The sequence below is a fragment of the Ascidiella aspersa genome, chromosome 3 (assembly GCF_963924565.1).
Source record: "Ascidiella aspersa chromosome 3, kaAscAspe10.2, whole genome shotgun sequence".
NCBI classification, from domain to species: domain Eukaryota; kingdom Metazoa; phylum Chordata; class Ascidiacea; order Phlebobranchia; family Ascidiidae; genus Ascidiella; species Ascidiella aspersa.
In genome coordinates, this window is record NC_139449.1 from 35,744,480 (window position 1) to 35,759,608 (window position 15,129).

At 36.7% G+C, this 15,129-nt stretch overlaps 1 protein-coding gene and 1 non-coding gene across 2 annotated transcripts; both read right to left on the reverse strand.

Annotated features, from left to right (window-relative positions):
- Window positions 1-2,018: 2,018 nt before the first annotated feature.
- Window positions 2,019-9,200, reverse strand: LOC146162741 (protein unc-93 homolog A-like). The gene is made up of 8 exons (XM_083385286.1): window positions 9,002-9,200; window positions 8,259-8,408; window positions 6,721-6,902; window positions 5,561-5,956; window positions 4,835-5,023; window positions 4,033-4,267; window positions 2,776-2,933; window positions 2,019-2,051 (listed from the first exon to the last, which is right to left on the reverse strand). The coding sequence occupies exons 1-8, from the start codon at window positions 9,198-9,200 to the stop codon at window positions 2,019-2,021; spliced, it is 1,542 nt and encodes a 513-aa protein (XP_083241412.1).
- Window positions 3,496-3,570, reverse strand: Trnaa-ggc (transfer RNA alanine (anticodon GGC)). The gene has a single exon. It is a non-coding gene; the product is annotated as a tRNA-Ala (tRNA).
- Window positions 9,201-15,129: the final 5,929 nt, after the last annotated feature.

Consider the following 15,129-nt stretch of genomic DNA (forward strand, 5'->3'; position numbering starts at 1 on the left):
TTGTCCCCAGCGCTAGTTGCTGATTAGAGAATTATACACTATAGATCGAACGTATATTGTACCAATTATACAATTGTGTTAATTTTAATCCTCAATCATACATTAAGTGTTAATTTTAAACTAACTCATGAGACCTGAAATCTGCTCGCGAATGACCTGAAAAAACTATAACTGGATATAGTGGTGTATGCGTATCATCGGTTCAACTTGGTTCTCAGTTCGTAAAACCATTTCGAATAGTCGCTTCCGCATTTAAAGGCTTTATTTTGATGTCATAAGGTTGATCTGGTAAATTAAGTGTTTATTTTAATGTGAAATGGTTTCAATTTGATCTAAAATGCTACCATATACCAAACAGCACACACTTAACATAATCTCGAAATAGGAACTATATTTTGTCGCAAACCAAAGAACAGGCGGAAAGATCTGAAAATCTGCTCGCAAATGACCTGAAAAAACTATAACTGCATGGTGTGCGCGTATCATCGGTTCAACTTGGGAACAACTCATTTTTGCGTTAAAAAAATAATGAACTAAATATTTTGTAAAAATTGAGTCGGGAATCATTATTGGGACTACGGGTGTCCGATAATATCGGATCGTAGCCGATATCAGATGTCAAGCGATAGTATCGCTACTCGTCCGATACTAGGGTGGTATCGGTACTCATCCAAAATTATGGCGCCATCCGTGCAAATCTGATACCAGATTGAATAAATGAGTAATTTTTTCAAAAAATAGGAGCTTAACAACTGGAGGTAAATTAAGTTTATTATACTGGATTAAACTTTAACCTAATTGCTTCTAACCCAGGGGTTCTTCAACTTTTTTACCGCGGACCCCTTATTTTATTTTTGCTTTGCATGGACCCCGGTAGACAAGAAATGCTCCAAAATGACGTCATAAATTGACGTCACAAAACAGATAGACTTCTTGACTCTGTTATTTCGGTCCGAAAAATGTGAAAGTTAAATGAAGTCTAACTATACATCCAGTGCAAAACCGTTTAATTTTTAATTAAAGTGTTTTCTTTAAAAAATTAATTACTTCTCAAGTACCGGTAGCCTATACACTAGTTATTTAATTAGGCCTTCATGGCCCCCTTAAAACTAGTTCAAGGACCCCCAAGGGGTTCATGGACCCCAGTTTAAGAACCCCTGTTCTAAACCTAATGCCCTACAACGGATTTTTGTTTTGATCTGATATTATCACACGACACACATACTAAATTAACACTAAATCATTATTTTAACGTTCAAGTGTTTGCAAGGCATTATTGGCAGTAACTTTTGCAAAACCTGATTTTTTCCTATTTTAAATTGAGATTTGTGTGTTGTGGTGCTGAGTTACGAGAACCAATCACTGTTTTTAGCACTATACTAAACAAAAATCAGCCATATCCTAATACCTGTGTAGGGCTTCATAATACAAGGTATAATGTCGACTACTAATTATACTATTAGCTTGTTTAGTTCATTGCATACAAAGTACGTAGAACACAAGGTCAGCGACCAAATAAGATAGTTCGGTTTGGACGAGAGACAGGTCAGTCTCTGGCCAAGACAGTAGATAAAGAAGCATGTAAGCAGAATCTAGAAGGCAATATATAGAATATAACAGGATTGTGGTTTGTAACCGAAAGAAAGAGGTAAAGAGTCGCTAAACCAGCATAAAACATATTGTAATTAGTACATTTTCAGGCAAATGTTTTACGATAGCAGCATTACAAAACTTTCCATATATTTTAAGGCATAAAAAGAAGAGATCAATTGAATAGCAAATAATTCATTTAACGTTCATATAGAGTTGAAATATTTTAAATCAGGTGGCACTGTATAACGACAAATGTTTTAAATCTTGATGAGCCTGTTTCACAGTTAGAATTGAACAAATACGATAACAGAGATTGCATATACAATATTATTCATGTATAAGCAATGAGCAAGTGTTCACATTCTACACTCGTGATTTCTTTAATGTGTTGTTGCTTTTGTACGCGGTGTTTTTTTCTACGGTTTTCAGTCGCCGCCTTTCCCCAATCTCAGCAATGCCTGTAAAAAATCAGGAATAATAAACAGTCGCAGATCTAGGATTTTTTTTTGAAGGGAGCCATGGACACTTTTTTTAAATGACGTCACAAACTTACGTCAAAACATGACGTCACAAACTTACGTCAAAACGTGACGTCACAAAGTTAATCTAAACGTGACGTTATATAGAAGTAAACTTTAGAACACAATACACAGTTAGTTCATAGTAAAGTTTTATGTTGAATAGATGTTACTTTTTATACAAAAGCTGTATTACAAAGACGTTCACGATTCGTGTAATGCTAAACAACGCCTTTATATTGTTTACGTTTTTCATTAAACCAACATTTTTATTTCCGTTGGTGCGATGAGACGCACGGTGATTTTGGGCCAAAACAAATTTATGAAAACAGGTCAAGGAATCCAAAAATACAAGCAAGATTCGCACGTGACGGTATTTTTACATTACGTTGTTAAAATAGGCAATACGCGTTACTTTTAATTTTTTTACAATTTCAGGCCTACATTTATTTTTAAAAACAACGTATTTGACTTGCGTTGGTAAACACTTAAATTATCACTATGACATGAAATTGGTTAAAATATTTGTCTAGGACGCTTTTCTGCAAATGCTTGGTACTTAGGGCCTTTCAAAAATATTTTTGTGGTTTTTCTACGTTCTGAAGCGATAAATTTTAAATCCCCACCATCAGGGTACAACAATATAGCACTTACTATAACACACCGATCCGAGGCACACGATAGCGATTTGCGCATAAATCTTTTCGCTGACACAGAGTGAAGTGCTCCAGCCAAACTGGATGGCGAACCCAGATGTAAAGCAAACAACCCACACAGTGTAGGCGATGTCTTGCTGGCCGGGAAAATAAGACGCGTACAGCTCTGAAAAAAGAAAAATTGAAATAAACGGTCCGATAATATCGATTGGGGGGGATACCCGATTCCTTTTTCAATTACATTTTAATCATAAAACGTAATAAAATTTTCCTAGCACCGAAGTTTTGTATTTAAACCTGGCTAACATTACGTTTGCAAGTTACTATTTAATATCTTTTTAAGATAGTAGGCTAGTGACGTCATATCGGGTATCGGAATAAAGTAAAATATCAGACATCTGTTAGGCGGTATCGTCGCCGATCCAATACCAAACCGATAGTTGCATAGTAGCCATAGTTTGCTATCTTAGTAAAAGTTTTTTTTTTTTTAAATGGTACGGTAACAAAGATAAGCTGAGATTCCATTTTTGTTTGTCATATTAAAAACAATATCCTTGTATTCAATGAAACATTCACACATATGTGTGTTAATAGCTGAGATCTGGCCCTTTGAAGCTGCTTTTTGACCTACGATTACGGCTTACGTATAATTAGTACATCGAAAGCCATCGCAGACTCACCGAATCTGTCGATCAATGATGCAAGCAGGGCAGACAGGAAAAGCAACTAGCCTGCAGTGAGGTTCGAACTCACGACCTCCGGTCAAGCCGGGACCGTCGCTCTACCAACTGAGCTATGCAGGCTCAGAAGGGAACGAGTCGAGAAACAACCATTGCACCGTCGACGGTTGCATCGTGTTTAACAAACTAGCCTGCAGTGAGGTTCGAACTCACGACCTCTGGTCAAGCCGGGACCGTCGCTCTACCAACTGAGCTATGCAGGCTCAGAAGGGAACGAGTCGAGAAACAACCATTGCACCGTCGACGGTTGCATCATGTTTAACAAACTAGCCTGCAGTGAGGTTCGAACTCACGACCTCCGGTCAAGCCGGGACCGTCGCTCTACCAACTGAGCTATGCACGCTCAGAAGGGAACGAGTCGAGAAACAACCATGCGCCAATGCTTGCTCAATCTGTTAGTACAAGCAACTTCATATTGAAAGGGATTCACAGTACCATATCATTTTTCAATCTAGTCTGCTCTGCTTGCATCATAGATCAACAGGTTCGGTGAGCTTGCGATGCAAGTTTGTGACCAGTCATTACCTGTGATAGTAATCCTGAAAATTGCATCTGAAAGAGCGGAGCTCACAAAAAGACAGTAGACGATCCAGCTCGAAGAAAGCTGTGGAACCCACAGCAAGGCAACTACGAAATTTGCCAACGTGATAACCACCGCTATTAACAGGGGCAGGTTTCTCCCGTGTTTTGAGACGATCATTCCAGTGAGCAGATTGGCAAACGCGCAGACGAAATTGAAAATGGCGGCGCACAGACCGACCTGGTGAAAAAATCCTAGTTATGCCCGATCATTATTTTGTTTGAAAAATCCTAACTTTTTTAAACGAATTTCAATTCAACCATGATTAGGCTACAGTGAAACACAGTCTGTTGTGAGGTTCGAACTCACTACCTCGGTTAAACGACGATCCTGTTATTGCAAATCCCTTATAGGCCAACTGATTTTGTTAAGCTTTACCAAATTTCCCGTTCTTTTAGCAGTAAATTAGTCTGAACAGGCGCGGCTCTAGGATTTTTGTTTGGCTGAGGGGCATGAAAGATTTTTCAGAGATGACGTCACAAATTTATATCTAAACGAGTTGTTTATCTTTTTGCACTTTTTTTTTTTGTGACGCTTATTACGTCATATGGTATTAAATCGAAAGGCGAAATGTTTTTTTCCAAAATATCGGATATTGGTATCGGAATTAAATACAAGCATGGAAGACAACAAGTTTTCTTTTCTTCACTCTTTCAAACCTTTTGAGATGGCGAAATCCATAAAAAACAGTAAAATCGCGTTACCGACATCTTTCCATTAAGTTTAAATTTCACCTTCAAACCCTACCTTTGCCACGCCGAGAACACAAGAAGCATAAGCCCTGGTCAGTTCTGAGAACACAAAGGCAGGGAAAAGGCCGCTAAGAACCGCGAATGGCATAACGAGCAGTTGTTTGGGCTGGATCAAGTAACGACCAGTCGCTTGTAAGGTGTCTGCCATAAGTTTGAAGTGGCCGCTTCTAGTCGGAGTCGCTGCCTAAAGAAAAAATCACAATGTTAAAAATAATTGCTGCAACTGCAACCCGCAATACATTTACTAGACATTTAAGAGCTTCGTCTAATGAATGGCGCATCTTATTTCGGTGTATGTGTGCTAACAGGAAAAATAAATTGAAAATAGGGTAAGTCCCCAACCAGGTGTTCGGATCGGCGGTAGAAAATAATGTTTCAATAGCCACAAACCATTTGTTTAAATATTTACCTGAACCAATGGTTAAGGTTAGTTTTTACGTTATGGTAGTGTTTTGAATCTTTTCTTTAGGGGCCTATTTTATTGTTAGCGCCTAATTTAAAAAAAAAACATGATTATTTCTATATGAGACCGTTTTCAAATGATAGTGCTATGAGACTTTTGTAAATGAAAAACTCGCATTTTTAAAACGTTTCACTTGTTTTTTTTAACTTTAAGTTTTATTACACTTCGTTTACACCAGAAGATCGATTTCTATTTATTGGTTTGTTGCCTGGCGGAGTCAACTATTTTTAGGTTTTATTGATAACAGAAGTCACATACTTGAATTTGTCTATCCGCGTCCATGTCAGATCGACTCTTTAATTCTATATCTAATCCCTCTTTTAAATCATCTTCCAAGAATTTATCTTCTTCTTTATTACTCCTCCTGATTCTCTTATCCTGCTCCTCTGAGTCCGGATCGATCTTTTCCAGGAAGAGCACATGACCAAGAGTCCCAATAAGAATTAAACTCGCAAGGACTCCAAGAACAATGTAGGTGGAGGACTTTGATGCAGGGACGTATTGATCCAGGTTGCTATCGGTTATGTTAGGATCCTGGCAGTCGTTTGATCCGCAATGGGATAACTCCATCTCCTCGTCAATTGTTGCGTTAACTTCTGGGAAGGTCACAGAATGACCCGTAAGCATCCTGAAGCTAAACAGATTTCCAAGCGTCTGCCAAAAGAAAAAAAAAAAAAAAAGACGTAAGCTCATTTCTATAAAAATTTCGTAAGCTCATTTCTATAAAAATTTAATATATATAGACCCTTTATGTTTTTATACCTTGATTTTAGAATACTTTATGGAACTACATTTGAAAGGCAGCCACACTTATTAAGATCATTTTTATGAAAAACGCCGGCGCTGTTCTAGAATCCTACCACAATTTCGTCCGGGAGTTATATTGCTAACAATATTTAGGTTAGGGTGAGAGTTAACGTTTGGGTTTGAGTGGGACAAGTATTGTTATTATTTTATTTATTCTTACATATTAATTTTTTTCTTGCAATTTCAACTTTGCCACATTTTTTGTTACTGTTAAAACAAATGTGGTAGGATTGTAGACCAGCGTTAAACTTATTTTTTTCCAGGGGGTTATACTGCTAACAATATTTAGGTTAGAGTGCCAGTTAGCATTTGGTTTTGGTCAAGTATCGTTATTATATTTATTCTTACGTATGTAATTTCAACTTTGAAAACTCGTTTCGTTACTGTTAAAGCAAATGTAATAGGATTTTAGACCAGAGCCAAAACTTCTTTTTGGAAAATAAGTATACCCGTTATGTTTGTATACCGATACCTTGATTTTTAGATTAAGTTATGGAACTACATTTAAAAAGGCCGCTCCGCGTGTTCCTACTTTTACTATCTTGTTAAACAAAGGTGTTTACAGCTTTTTTGTTTTGTTACAATAATGACTATTTTTGACTTAAAATTACCATTAGCAGTTTATGGAAGCACATTTGGCAGCCGATAAACTGCGCGTTGTGTGCGTTCTTTCCCTTTCCAGAATACTTGGAGTATTGCCTGGCGAAGTACAGCGAGTACACAAGCGTCGCTGGCCAAATGGTTGCTTGTCCTATTCCCGCAATAAGGCCCGCAGGAATCATTGTGTAAAAACCTGGTAAAGTAAAACATTTTGGGTAAGAAAATGACTGATATCAAATAAATATTACATATAATACAAAGGAAGGGGTGAGGTTCGAACTCACGACCTCGGTTATACGGAAACCATTGAACTACAAACTTATAGCTATACATAAGTTCAGAGAGGAGCAAGTCAAGAACATCAATGATGCCAATGCTTGTACATTCTGTTAGTAGCAACTTCAGTCTAAAAGGCTTCCAGTGTACTAATGATAGGTAAGCCGTTGTCGAAGGTCAAAAAGCAGCTTCAGAAGGGGCATTTTGCATGACGCCATTTGCTTGCTGCATCCTATTAGCAAAATATCGCTACTCATATGTTTGGCAAAAAGTATAGCCGTTCCATAAATAACATCAGTATAATGGCCCAAAAAAATGTTATCAGGTAATTGGATCAAAACTTGATTTAGCGTCTTGATTTTATCTTCGCTGTTTTATTAATTTATTTCCTGTTTTATAATTTACAAATAAATCTACTTTTTCACACAAAGAAATTGCGTCGAAACGCAAACCTTAAAAATCTACCAATTGGTAGGTTTTCGAATGTGCAACAATACTCCTTTAATTTCATATTAGCATTTGGTATCGCTTTTAATCCGATATTATTGGACGTCAGCTTCTATGTTTCGGACTGCTTCCTATATATCTATTCCAGATAACAAACTTAAAATTTTGAAGATTTATGATAATGGATGTTCCGTAATATTTTGTTCCGATTCCCATACCCGATATTTTGAACCAAATTATCGCGATCAGATACCAAATGACGTCACTACAAGCTCACACAAGCAAAACAGACACAAGTTTGAAACGCTCAAAAGTGTTTTTAATGTCTTTAGGCCAAAGTATTATTTATATTTGAGAGAATTAGCTTTACCTCTAGTTTATAACATTATGTTTATTGATAGATTTGTCTTTCAAAGTAGAGTTTCTGCATTAGATCGCAAACATGGTGATTTTTGAAAAAGTCAATTTTAATTAATATCAAGTAGTCAAGTCATTGACCAAAGTCATTGCAACGCTGGTTCTTTTTGTCAGTCGCCCTGCTTTGCGTACTTATAGACAGAAAGTTGTTAAAGCAACTTTATTTTAATATTTTACCTTTCAAGTTACAACCACTGTTTGCATCGCAAATGAAGTCTAAAATTACTTTGGTATCGGATTAGCAAGGATACAACCCTAGAATCGTACAATCACCTATAGTATCATTTGGTGTGATTATTCGATACCGGATCGGAACCGATATGACCCAAGTATCGGACAAATACCGATATAACACTTGGCATCTGGTATCGGCTCCGACACGATATTATCAGACACACCTCCAACTCACTCGGGTAAAAATTGGCGCATAAGTAAAGAAACAAAGCTGTCTGGCTAAAAATGAGCGCAGTTTTGGCTCCGAAGCTGCGAAGAAACATTGGTGCAACCAGGAGACCGTATACAGTAGCAGTTGTGTAGACAGTTGTCACCGATGCAACACCTGTATACAAAAATAAATTAGGTCCTGGATTACATATGCACGGATCTGTAATGTAGCTTAATATAATCAATTTAAAAGCCAAAAAGGTCGAATAGATCGACATCATATTGATTAAGACGTTTCTTGTATGACCTTCAGTTATTGTGACCGCATTATTTTGGCTTCGAAATTCGTTATTAAATTAGTTCCTTTCTTTTTAAACAGCTTGTTTTTCTTGTTAACTTATATAACATAGAGATATGGTCCGTTACATTTTCTGGTCTGTAAATCAGGCATGACGATATTATCGTCCGATAGGCTGATCCGAGTGCCGACCAAATACCAAGTTCACGTAGGTATTTTAGCCTTTTTTGTGATTTAACCAAGTTTTTTTTTACTTTAAACTATCAATCTTTTTAGAAAATAATTACAAAAAAGAAAAGCACTTAAATTTCAACCGTTTTGCAAAACCATGATAGTAAAGTAATGAAAGAAATCAGATATTAAGGAGTTATAATAGCTTATAATAGTCTACCATTAAATGGAAATCAGCCTAAACCCATTAAACTCCTACTTAACAAATAAATATAAATAAATATTTTACAAGCTATCACCTACTCCTTTCTTTATGTTGATGCTTGATTGGAGAAAAAGCAGGGTGTCGTAGCTGCTTTCTGCAAGAACGATTGAAATTGCGCACACCACGAACTTCACTTGGATCCATCTTTTTGGCGATAACCTTATAGTTTTTTTCTCACTTTTTCCTTCATGATTATCACTCATAGTTGAGCTGACTGGAATGTTGGTTCTCATCACTTACAGCAATGTTTCTGAACCATTTTCCGCGGCAAACCAAGTTATATGCCTAAAGTATTACCGGAAAGGCTTAACAACCAATTTCTGTAAACTGAACTTCCTGTAGATAAACACAAAATATAGCATAATTAGTAATATTAAGAGCCATATATCCATATTTATATATCCACCCCTTTTAATTATAAAGCCACAAAAGTTGTTCACTTAAATACAATCCTAAATGCAGTATGACTGGCAGAGCTGTCTAATCGTCCGATTGAATCGGTCTAATTTACCGAAACTGAATGATACGATAATATACCCGTCTCAAGACGTAAATTTGTACACTGTGGGAATATCTTATATCATCGGAACCACTGCTTGGGGCCAAATGGTAGTATCGGCACTCATTCAATACTTGAATGGTATCGGAAGTAACCCAGTAAGTTTCCACATTTTAGCCATGATTTGGATCCAACTAAGCGTCTTCCACTAAAAAAGTCGTTTTTAGATAAGAGTACATTCGCAATCGAAGCTAACTACATTTTCAAGTACTTGATAAAAATTGACAACCTGGAAAAACATACAGAAGTATATGGCGTTTTGAACGTTTTCAATATCTCTTTTCATGTTGAACATCCTTCAAAACCTAAAATATATTAATACCGTACAATTTGAGTTTCCGTTGTTTTACCAGGCTAACGAAATCATTTCGGTTGAGCATCCAGAAAGAGCGATTTCTATCTATTGATATGTTGCCTGGTGGAGCTAACTCTATTTTTGAAGCTCAGTGCAGCTAAAGTGTAAACCGGCCTTTAAAGCCGATTGAATGATCTGTTAATTTATGTTGTTAAACATGATTGCAAAGCGCATATATATGAATGCGCATATATATGAATGCGCATATATTTCCTGCCTTTATAAGCATACCGTATAGAAAGATACAGCGGCCTGCTTGCTATTTTTTGGTAACCAAGTAAGAAACGCTGATGAGCTTAAAACATATTAAGGTTAGTTATGTTAAGAAACAAAGTTGCCTTCTAACTTTCAATGTGAAAATCTCTGCTTTGCTTGCCACACCATAGCTAAAATATTTATACAATTTGATATGCACTTGGATAACATGAGGACATATACTACCATACTGGGCTGAAAAGCATGCAATATGTTTTATTCGTAGAAGGCAGTGTTGTAAACAAGTCATTTTGAAAAGACTTAAGTCCCAGTCAAGTTATTTGTAAAATAACTTAAGTCCAAGTCAAGTCTTTTCAAATAAATAACAAGTCAAGTCCCAGTCCAAGTCATCAGTTGCGCAAGTCAAGTCCCAGTCAAGTCATAATTAGAGCAAGTCAACTTCAAGTTATGTCCTTGTCATAAAAATAAAGCGTTAAACTATTCGAATTTTTACACTCGCATGATTATGAACAATAAATGAACTAAAAAATAAGGAAAACAGAACATATAGCAATCAATTTGTTTTTGTGCAAAAATTTGGAAAAATAGCGCAATTTTATAAAAAAAATACTTGAAGAAATGCTTTATTTCAACCCAAGTCATTTGCTCAAAAGACTTAAGTCAAGTCAAGTCATTTGTCCAAAAGACTTAAGTCAAGTCAAGTTATTTTGCCCAAATGACTTAAGTCAAGTCAAGTCATTTAAAAACAGTGACTTAAGTGCACTTAAGTCAAGTCATTGACTTAAGTCATTACAACACTGGTAGAAGGAATATCAAAGCCCTATCAAAGTAGGTAACATTTTAAACTTTTTGAATATCATTTTATTCATTTGAAGGATGTTGCACATGAATAAAGAGATATTAGAAATGCTCAAAATGCTACCTACTTCTGTATGGGCTTAAATATTCCTACTACGTCTAACTAAAACGTCCATTATTTAACGACAAGCAGGTTATACAATCTTACGACTAAATAATACTTCTATAGTATTTACTGCTTATTGGTTAAGTGCTGACACCACCAATTGTTAATATGTGTATCTGAACGGGCATTAATAATTTAAACCACTAGAGGCCTATAAAACACTACTGCAGGTGTAGGCTACAACTTAGTTACTTCAAGTAACAGCCTTAGGCCTAAATCGTATAACGCTTTCATACATTTTGACCTTCAATTTAGCTGTATCCTGCGTCTTTTTTCAACTCAATAAGTGTTTCTCAACCTTTTTGCGGCGACTAAAATATTGCAGTGAAGCGTTGACGACCCAATTCTCTTCACTAACTTTTTTAAGGCCAACAAAACATACAATATCAGCGTTTTCTACATTTAATTGAAAGCCATTTTTTATATTGCCTTTGCAATTTCCTCAATATATACAGAAGCCTTATGCTCAGAACCACACTCAGCAAATCTAACCAGATAAAACTCATGGGCTTGAAAACACTGAAAAACGCCTATATAGTAAACAAACATCATCATTGCAGCAGCAGCAGTAGAAATGAGATAACTTCCTTCCGGCTTTGTTGTAATTTGCTAAATAAGCGCTCCACTGATTTGCCACGATATGTTTACTGTACATTCAAAATAGGTTCGTCTGGCAGATATTTCTTTAACCTATGTTTCGGCTTACTATACGGCAAGCCTTCGTCAGGGACTGACACACACAGCCAACAGAACGCAAAATAAAATGACGCAAAGAAAAAAGGAGATAAAAATGTGCGAGACACGTTCAAACTACACAGCGTAAAACAACGTTCAAAATATAAAGCGATAAGACAACGCGCAATTTAGTGGTTATCTTTTAGCACCTGTAGGTACGGCAATGGAAACAAAACGTCCGTTTTGATGTTCATGGTATCCGGCCTTTGGTTATATGTCCGAATTCCCGAAACAGACGTTTTCGGTAGTCGCTCTCTCTTGCAATAACCGATCCCCCATCAAAATTGATACCGTGTTGACGAAGGCAGGCGTGCTGCGCCAAGGCTGACTTTCTTTTCGTAATCGTTGGTCATAAAGCAGCTTCCGAGGGGCTAGATCACAGTTGTTATTAAACACATATGTGTGTGTTTGTCTTTCATTGATTGATACGGACTGATGATCCCCCAGAGTGAAGTTGATTGTACTAACAGAATGTGCAAGTATTGGCGCATGGTTGTTTCTCGACTCGCTCCTCTCTGAGCCTGCATAGCTCAGTTGGTAGAGTGACGGTTCTGGCCTGACCGGAGGTCGTGAGTTCGAACCTCACTGCAGGCCAGTTGTTTTTCTGGCTTGCTCTGCTTGCATCATAGATCGACAGGTTCGGCGAGCCTGCGATGGCTTTTCGGTGTACTATAGATACGGAAGTCGTAATCGTTGGTCATAAAGCAGCTTCCGAGGGGCAAGATCACAGATGTTATTAAACACATATATTTGTGTGTCTTTCATTTATCTTAGAAGTTTCAACGCATTAAAACACCCCCCCCCCCCCAAAAAAAAAAATAATAATTTCGTAATTATCACTTTTAAGCTTGTACACACTTTTAAAACTCTTATATTTCGAAAATTCCAAAATCACTAGTTCTAACAGCGCCAGCCTTTTTCTTTTCTTAAATTGGAACAATCAAAAGCAAATAAATGCATCCTGCAACTTGGCGTAGCATTTTAATTTGCTGAAACACGCCAAAACACACAACAAAGTTAACCATAAAATAAAAACACTATACAGTTTTTGAAGAAAGTCGAAACAGCTCCATATATTTCTGCACAGTGTGGTGTTTAACGAAAAACGAAAGTGTAGAATGAACATTTAAAAAGTGTAAAGTCACGGTATTTAAAGCAGTGTTTCTCAACCCGTGAGCCGACGTTTAATTTGGTTGGGACGCCGACTGCACTAATATTATGTGGTTAAAAAAAATTTTAAAACTAGTCCTGAAAATTTTTACGATTTACGACAATTGCGGAGGCAATACGAGGAAATGACCCAAATTTGCTAAAGTCGAACTTACAACTTACAAAAAAAAAAAAAGTCTTATTTTTTGCCGCTTAAAAATATTTGGTAAGAGAATTAAAATCGCAGAAGTAACGTACAGTATTTAAATTGCCGCGAAAAACGATTGAGAAACACTGGTCTGTAATAAAAAACTGACCGGTAAAATTTCATTTATTTAAAAACAGAATAAAAGAATAAAAATAAATTATATGCGAAATAAATCTTTGCATCTCGATAATATACCGACCGCGTGAAAATGTATCTAATGAAAAAAGACGGAATACATTTATCCGTCAAACCACAACCAGAGACTATTTAATTTCTACTACGGGTGCTACGGATCACAGTTAACAAAATAAAAATCTACCTTGGTACAATTTGCACGAATCTGTAATGTACCTTGAAAATAAAAAAGTCATGTAGCTTGAGCAAATCGACAACATTTTTGAAAACGACGTTAATATAACTTCGTTCCACATTTAAAATTGAGGCTCGAATAGATATCAGTCACATTAAAGGCCCATTTACACTACAGCTGCACTGAGCTGAGCAAAGCGTAATTTGCATTTAAATTCTATTGTGGCGAGCGTTTCAAGCTTTGCTAAACTCAAGTCCCGTGCAGCTGGAAAAAATACGCTTAGGAGCGATTTTCACGCTTTGCTAAACTCAAGCCCAGTGCAGCTATAGAAACACGTTACGTTTGGAGCGATTTTTTACGCCCAGCGCAGCTCACCGCAGCTGAAGTGAAAACAATTTCACGCCCAGTGCAGCTCAGCTCCGCTCAGTGCAGCTGTAGTGTAAACGGGCCTTTATTGACGATGATACAAGTGCGTTTTAAAACAGCTTTATCAATATGATGTCCATTTACTCGACTTTTTTGGTTTTGACATTAATTTTCGCATCTACTTTGCTTGGTATATTTCATGAGGCCTTGCTTATTCTTCGCTGATGCTGCTGAAGCAATCGAAGGCTTTAGAGCAGCAGTCAAACATACTCCCGGCAGTTTCAAGGCCTTTGTTCAATTGGTCAACATCCATGCCTGTAAAACAAACCAGAAGGAAAGTAAAACACAGAACGAAACACTCTACGGAAAGCTAAAGTGCCATAGAACGTCTAGCAGCAATTGCAAAACACATTTTTTCACTTAGTTCATACTAATGCTAAAACAAATCTTTATTAGGTTGTCGAATTATTGTAGTAATTAAAATGCTTTTATTGAGAATAAAATAATAACTTAAGCCAAAGTCTTTTCTCCAAAACACTTAAGTCAAGTCATTTTCCCCAAAAGACTTAAGTCAAATCAAGTCATGTTGTTAAAATCAGTGGGCGCTCTACTTTGAAGTCTTTTGTTTAGCTATACGGCTCATTTTTTACTGAAAAATTATATTGTGGCAGAAATAAAACAAAATCTGCAGCCGTATGCGCAAAGGCTTTTTAGGTGTTACGCCGTCCTACTTGTCTAGCATGCTAGTTCATAAAACTCACGCAAAAACAACATAATTGAGGCCAACGTATTTTCTTTGCCATTCTAATTAAACCTTTAATTGAAAAAAATGTTTTTTAGGTTTATTTTTTGCGCGTTATAAACATCAGTAATTTAAATCAATGAAAAAAATTAAATTACCAGAGGAGCCGTTTTTTTGTTTATATTACTATGCCTGGTAGCAACAGTTTATATAAACATCAGTTAATTTTACCAAACGAGTGTTGTTTGAAAAAAGGTGGTACACAACGCCAGTGAAACGCTACTAGGTGGTTGAAATTTAGACTGCTGACTAACTGCGGTTTGACCGCATGAAGGCAGCAGATGTTCCATTTACCATTAAAGGGTAAAAATCACTGCATTAAAGCAACGGATACAGGAGAAGGATTTATGCTTCAAAATCTTTTAGAGGCTTCCCTGTTACACTGACCTCTGTGTTTGCTTGTTTAAGCGAAATCTATTTGCTCCAAATGTGTGGTCAAATCGTTGCCAAGTTTAAGCAATTGGCACTCTAAGAAGTACTTTTCTACGGTTGCAACCC